At 33.5% G+C, this 7,619-nt stretch overlaps 2 protein-coding genes across 2 annotated transcripts; one reads left to right on the top strand and one right to left on the bottom strand.

Moving 5' to 3' along the window:
* Window positions 1-238: 238 nt before the first annotated feature.
* LOC129945547 (AP-3 complex subunit mu-2) lies at window positions 239-2,001 on the bottom strand. Its single transcript, XM_056055355.1, has 6 exons — window positions 1,865-2,001; window positions 1,716-1,803; window positions 1,316-1,641; window positions 1,098-1,257; window positions 577-1,029; window positions 239-514 (listed from the first exon to the last, which is right to left on the bottom strand). The coding sequence occupies exons 1-6, from the start codon at window positions 1,897-1,899 to the stop codon at window positions 329-331; spliced, it is 1,248 nt and encodes a 415-aa protein (XP_055911330.1). The 5' UTR covers window positions 1,900-2,001; the 3' UTR covers window positions 239-328.
* Window positions 2,002-5,840: 3,839 nt separating this feature from the next.
* Window positions 5,841-6,848, top strand: LOC129945653 (leucine-rich repeat-containing protein 57). Its single transcript, XM_056055496.1, has one exon. The coding sequence runs from the start codon at window positions 5,937-5,939 to the stop codon at window positions 6,651-6,653; it is 717 nt and encodes a 238-aa protein (XP_055911471.1). The 5' UTR covers window positions 5,841-5,936; the 3' UTR covers window positions 6,654-6,848.
* Window positions 6,849-7,619: the final 771 nt, after the last annotated feature.

The raw sequence follows: 7,619 nt of genomic DNA on the forward strand, positions 1-7,619 counted from the left end.
CAGCAAATCTAACACCTCCTGATAATGCGTCAGTGATGTCATTTATAAATAGTGCGAACAAGCTATTACTGAGAGCACAGCCCTGTCTTATTCCCGACTGCGTCTAAAACCATTCAGATACCTGTTTTCCATTCCATACCGCTGCTCTCATGTTGCACTCAGTGTTTCATACTATATCGTAAAACGACATTTATCAAAGATTGATTCTAGCAAAAAAAAAGGGTAAATAAACTATTAATTCACATAAGAACTTTGTTTTTATTTTGTTTGAAGACTTTTTAACAATAATTAAGACAATGTCAATCATACTCGTAATAAACCTAAAATCTTACATACGAATTTGGAATTTGCCAGCTTTAGTAATATATTTAACACCTTTGAATGGTTTATACTTCTCGTTGTACATATCAAGACGATTTACTTTAAGTCCCGAAACAGCCAATTGTGATATTGAAAATTGCACGTTAATAGTTGGATTTGCGTCTAAGTTGTTGCTTCCTGCTGCTATCGATACCTGTTTTTCATTATAAATTGATACATTAATGCAAACAAAATTAAATTAAAATCAAAACTTACCGTTCCACGAATATTGGGCAACTTGGTTACATCAATTCTTCCTACTTCCCAGTGCAGAACTTTTGTAACTGAATCAAAGGAATACTTTCCCTGATTAGGTGTGAGAATACAATTGAGAACGCACTTGGGCATTGAAATTTCTAATTTGACTTTATCAACAGTACGACCTAGAGTAGTTCGCGGCCCAACTGTCAAATCTAAGCGTCCCTGTTCACCAGTCTTAATCGAGAAATTGTGTCGTATGTAAATTGGAATAGCGACGACACTCTGTGAACTAATGTGATACGACATTAGACGGAAATTTCCATCGGGCGGAATGAATGATAGAATGCGTTCAGATTCCCAACGCTTAAAGCGCACGCACGGGTGGAATGATACATCGTCGAATAGTCGGGGATTCATGAAGGAGAGTGTTAGATCTGGCATTCCAGAGAGTTTGATACAACAGTCAATCTGGGGAGCAGAGAGAAAAAATGTTAAACATGATCGATTTGTTAATTCATTATTTTGCAAAAACTTACATATCCTTGAATCTCGGCAAACACAGTTGCTCCAGATTTGTCAATTATAGCATCAACTTCCTCGATAACATCGAAGTAAGATTCGTTATTGGTGTATCGCACTCCACTGCGACGCCATGGAATAGCAGACAATTGCCCAGATGGCAAAGTACCACTTACACTAAAGGTAAAAAAGAAAGCTAGAAGAATTTCTTAAAATGCTTCTTTGAGCAACTTACTTGGACTTTCCAGTCACGGTGTTGGCGATTGTTCGCAAAATATTCGGGGGCTTGATCAGCTCTTTGAGAATATTACTTTCCGTTGCCAATGGGAATCCATTGTCCAACATCTCGTCCAACAGTTCATAGACAACAACATAATTCTCTTTGATCACGGATTCTGAACAATCCGAGAAATAATCCTCGAAAGTGTCGATAACACGATGAAGGAATTCAATTACAAACAGAGGAGGGAATTCATTTTTACAAGCAGCCACAAGAGATATACCATTTCTTTGGACAGTGACGAGGTAGTAATGGGGAGTTTGGATAACTGGAGGAACATCCTGTTGGATAAAGTGGTAGATTAATTACACCTTATGAAATGTAACAATTAGTTGTTGTTGTTATTATGGCTTACAAATGGAGCTTTACGTTGTGCATCGAGAAAGTAGTCGCATACGGAACGGGAAACAACACTTCGCCAATGTTTTTCCAAAAACACGTCCCTATAAATCAAAAGTGGAATAGATTTTTTAAACAATTTATGTATAATTTAATTTATCTTACCCACTGTTGTTGACTATGAACAAACTGTGTATCATTTTTTATTAAAAATATAACTTTTTATTTATGTAGATATAAAATTTTTGTATCGTATTCTGCTGGAACAAGTGACACTTTTATTTTGACAGTTTGCCGTTCAGTCACCCTGAAAGTGCAATTTCAAAATATACCAAAGTTCCGTTTGATAACTTTATGTCTTTGCATTCACAGAAAAAAAATTGATCTGGATCTTAATATGTGGAATTGATGATGAATTTAATATTTTTGGGTTGAAAATGAATAGGAAACAGATTTGGGATTCGTATAAAGACACTGATTACACGGGATGTTTTTTCCTTCGTTTTCGTCTTTTTGAAAGGTACCTTCCCTCGTGATTACCCCTTTCCTTTTTTCGTTCCTTTCGTTATTACTCTTTTTGACATTTCTAAAAAAACTGTGGGGGAAGAATTTAATTTTGTTTCGTTGTCGTAAAGGTTGATCTTGCAAAAAAGGACACAGTGATGAGAAATTCGATTTCATTACCAGAAAAGGTTACTCTTGTTCTCAGATTCTTGGCGTCCTTTAAATCTTTTAGGAGCCTTGAATGCCAAAGTAGGCTTTCGGAATCATTTATATCTATAACAGTTCCTGAAGTCTGTGAAGCCATTTATAAAAAACTTGGACTAGAATAACTGAAGGTGCGTATTTTTATATTCTAAACATCGAAACATTTGTTAATATTGGTTGTTATAGTTTCCAAGTTGCAACGAAGAATGGATAGATATTGCTAAAGGTTTTGAATTTCGATGGCAGTTTCCACATTGCCTAGATGCTATAGATAGCAAGCATGTAGCTTTCTGCGCATCGAAGTCCCGTGGGGCCATCTATTACAACTACAAAGGATTCAGTAGCATAATTTTACTGGCGATGTGTAAGGCAGATTACACGTTCACGTATATTAACGTTGGCTGGAATGGAGGCTGCCATGATGCCGGAGTTTTGAGTCAAAGCGATCTGAATCAAATTCTTTACAATGACGATTCTCTTCCGAAGGATGAAGTCATTGGCAATGGGCAAAATTTTCCCTATGTTGTCATTGGAGAGGACCCATTTCCATTGACACATTTTGAAGCCTTTTCCATACCATAGCAAAGAAAATGAAAAAACTTTCGTCTTAGCCATGCCAGTAAGACAATAGAACTCAGCTTTGGAATTTTGTCCAATAGATTTAGAGTTCTGCAGGCAACAATTCACCTACTCCCAGAAAAAGTTAAAAAAAATTGTCCAAGCTTGTTGCACTTTGCATAACTTCCTTACAGTTAAAAGCCAAAATTATATGGAGCCAAATATGCAGAACTTGGGATCTGAAATCAACACCCGGTTTGATTTTTAAAAGCTCTTTTAGAATAGTTTCAAGTGCCTCAATTCTTTTATTTCTATTTTTATAATTTTTGTTCAGCTTGTTATACAAATTGGGCCAACTTTGAAACAGCGTTAATAATACTTCCGTTTGAGTCCACATTTCTTAAATCGTTTAAATTTACATTATTTCAAATCAAATTTACATTATTTCCATAAATAATATCGTATTTTGACACTGACAGCTGTTTCCAGCTTAAAACCTTGACATAAAGTTACTGTCATATCACCGCAGAATGAAATGAGTCGCTTTGCGTCAAAAGTTAGTTCTTGGAAAAGATGTTTTAAATGGAATGGAACCCACAGACCTTCTGATGTACACAAGTTTGTTTATTTGATATTTAATCTTAAACTGCAATCGTCAATACATACTACTTATGTTTTGAGCAACAGTACCTATGAATTTAATGCATATGTACGTATTCGTGAATTTTTAATTGTAAAGGCCTGTTATGTGATGTTCAAGATAAAGTAATAATTAGCCAACTAAGTAGTTGGTAACTTAAAACTACTAGGAGCCAATGGAACAGTGACATTGAGCAAAACTAACTTTTTTGAACGGATGGCGCCATATTCAATGTTAATACGCTTCTCTTAAAGCGTTCAATTAAATAAGTTTTCCCCAACTCAAATCGAATACATTTTAACTGTATTCTGGCAAGGGATTAATATAATCGGATTTCTAAATAATGTTGGTATCAACTATCAACCTAAAAAAATGGACTGCTATTAGCCAACTTCGTGTTATTGTCATCTATTTCTTAACGCTACTAGCTCTTCTGTAGGTTCAGCTGCAATGTGAAGAATCGTTTGAATTTTATTTATGTGTTCTGTTCATTTTTGTCAATCTTTATATTTAAAAATATTATTGAGACGATGAAACAAGATGTGGCCTTAAAAATAAATTACAATTTTCCCATCAAATTTACAAAAAAAAGAGGCTGGGATGCGACCCTCACTGATAACTTCCCATCCCGTCGGTCGATTTGTATTGCTTAAAAATGTGTCTATATGTACGCGTATCAATTTTTACCAAATTTGCGTACTATTTTTTGTACATTTTATTTTTTTATGAAAAAAAAGGATTGTGGATTTTTATATACAAATTACTGAATATCGAAAACAATATTTTCTGTGAAATAAAATAAGTTTGAAGCCAATATTTTTAATTTTTGAAAAGCTATTTCAGTCAAAAGTAAATTTTTACCTAGTTTTAGTATTGTTTTTTTTTAGAGTTTTATTTTTTGTAAAAAAAAAACTATTAGTTCGATTTTTTTCAAAATGTTATCAAATGTTGAAAACAATATTTCTTATAAAACAAAATTAGTTTGAAGCCAATATATCAAATTTTTGAAAAGACATTTGAGTCGAAAATCAATTTTTACCAACTTTTGTTAATTTTTTTTTTAATTTTTTTCAAAATTTCACTGAATGTTAACAACAATATTTTTTGAAAGATAAAAGTAAATTGAAGCCAATATCTCAAAGTTTTTAAAAGATATTTGAGTCGAAAATCAATTTTTAAAAACATTTATTAATTTTTTTATAGGGTTTTATTTTTTGTAAAAAAAAACTGTAAATTCGATTTTTCTCAACATTTTTCAGAATGTTGAAAACATTATTTCTTATAAGATAAAATAAGCCTATATTTAAAGTTTTTAAAAAGATATTTGAATTAATATTCAATTTTTACCAACTTTGAGCAATGTTTTTTTAAGATTTTTATTTTTTATAAAAAACCTGTCAACTCGATTTTCTCAAAATTTTATCAGATGTCAAAAACATTAGTCTTCGTTGCACAAAATTGTTTTGGAGATGAAATCATATTTTAGTCGTAAAATTTTGGACGTGACAAAACTTTTTTACAGTTTTGTTTATTTATAAAAAAAAACCGTTAAATAGATTTTCTTCAAAAAATATACTTCTTTGAAATCACGAATAAATGAATAAATAAAATTTAATTCAAGCTTCAGCATTTTTGGTTGGGAAGATATTTACGGTTAATCAAAATTTTCACCTTTTTTTTCAAACTACTATGGTAAAAAAACAACCTACGCAATTTTCTTGAGAGCCCTTTCTGCATCTTTCTGCCTTATTATCTGTATAACAAAATTTATTTGAAGTCGATTTCTCTTCTGGTTCTTGAGCTATGGACAACGAAAAAAATGTCGCGAACGAACGGACGTACGAACGTACGTACACACGCACGTAAAGACATCTTTCTAAAAATCTTTTATTTCTACTCTAGGGACCTTGAAACGTAGAGAAATGTCAAAATTTTCAATTTGACAAATCGGACCCATTACAATAACGTTTTATGGGAAGTTAAAAAAGCTTTCAAGGAGTGAAATCATTTTTTTAGGGGTAGTATATTCTATATAAATATAAATGGACTAGCATTCCAAGTCGAGTAAGTCAATGAATGTTGGTTTTCTATGTAATGTTTAACCATCGTAATAATCCGGAACATACGCAGAACCTTCAAGAACATAAACTGGTCTCTGATCTACTACTTTTTGTGTTGACAGCAAATGTCAGTGAGGTCATATGTTTTTGAAGTATTAAATTGAAATTGAAGTAATAAAACTTTTGTTTTGGAAAAGTAGTGTATACACTTGGGAAATAATTAACACAAATCAATATAATAATTAGTCACTATCCAATTAGAAACATACCAATGGGCAATAAACAAATAAAACAACACTTGGAAACAGCCCAAAAGACTGGAATTCTAAAGATTTCCCTACAACGCCTTCAAGACTTTCCACCTCAACTCAAAACCTATCCGAATGTTCTCAAAACACTAGACTTGTCCGAGAATCGCTTCGAACGAATCCCAGATGACATTGCAAGGTTTACCCTACTCAAGCACATTAACCTAAGCGGAAACAAGCTAACCGAACTGCCAGATGTCTTAGGCGAGTTACAAAAACTTGAAGTTCTTTTGGTGATGGACAATTTCCTAACGAGAATTCCCAAAACCCTCTCGAATTTGAAGCACCTGAAGCAAGTCAATCTAAGCAATAACCAAATAGTTGAATTCCCCATTATGCTTTGTGGGTTGAAGCAATTGGATGTTCTGGATATATCGCGCAATAAGATCACCTCAGTTCCGGCTGAAGTCAGGAACTTGCATGTGATAGAGTTGAATGTTAACCAAAATCAGATTTCCAAACTTTCGGAGGAAATTGCCGATGCACCGAGATTGAAAACCCTACGAATTGAAGAGAACTGCCTGCAGGCTAGCGCCTTCACACCGCGCATCCTAAAGGAGTCCAAAATAAGTAGCTTATGTGTGGATGGAAATCTATTCAACTCAAAACAGTTCACTGATCTGGATGGTTACGATACATATATGGAGCGTTATACTGCCGTTAAAAAGAAAATGTTCTAAGGGAAGATTACGATAAAGAAGAAGAAGGTGATGACCAAATGCAGTTCGAAGAAGAAGAAAAAGTGCTTAGGATTAAGAAGATTATAATTCCTCTAGATGTGTGCTAGATATTTATTGAATTTCTCTCTGATTTTGTGTAATTTCAAAAAACAGCGTTGAGCGCAATAAATTTTCTTTATATATTTTATCATTGTATGTAGGCATACCTGTGTATTTTCTTTTCTTTCTGTTTATAGAACGCAATGTGCAGTTATTTTCTTAAGAAACGGGCTGTATTAACTTATTTCTCCTTGAGATTTCAGACATATTTCCGTTATTAAATATTCAAATGAAGAACAATTTCTTAAACAATCAAGGTAACTTTTAAACGTATATGGCTTGAAAATATCAGAATTCTGGGTTGGTGCTCCAGTAACTTACTTATGACTCTTGATTGAAAATTATTTTTGTATTTGATTGTGTTTTATTTTGAAAGATTAGTCTTCATAAAAAATAGAAGTTAGCAAAGTTTATTTTATTGAAGCGTTGGAAGATGCTTGAGGTTGCACAAAAAACAAGCACAAAATCATTGCAGGTTTTGAATCAATTTTTCAAGGTGTTACATTTTCTGGTAAGTGATAGCGTGGCAGACAATGCTTAAGCTGAAGCTATGGCGTAGTCTGGTGCACTCTTGGGGCGTGCAACTGGATGGTGTAGCGCAGTGGTTCCATTTCTATGGGATGTGCGGTCAAAACTCCAAATTTAACTTTAAATGACGGAAAAACTTCACATCTTTGTTTTTGGCTTAAGCTGCCTCCTCCGTAAATTGGCCTATAAAATTGTTCACTATTTTACCGCCATGAATTAAAACTATGTGCACTGAAGCTGGCAATGGGTACCAAGGCTACTCTTTAACGATTTCTCGGGCTGTTTTATTTAGTGTATTCCTGAAAATTGTCGGTATTCATTGCAAACAGCTAGCCAAAG

This window comes from Eupeodes corollae, chromosome 2 (genome assembly GCF_945859685.1).
Source record: "Eupeodes corollae chromosome 2, idEupCoro1.1, whole genome shotgun sequence".
NCBI lineage: Eukaryota > Metazoa > Arthropoda > Insecta > Diptera > Syrphidae > Eupeodes > Eupeodes corollae.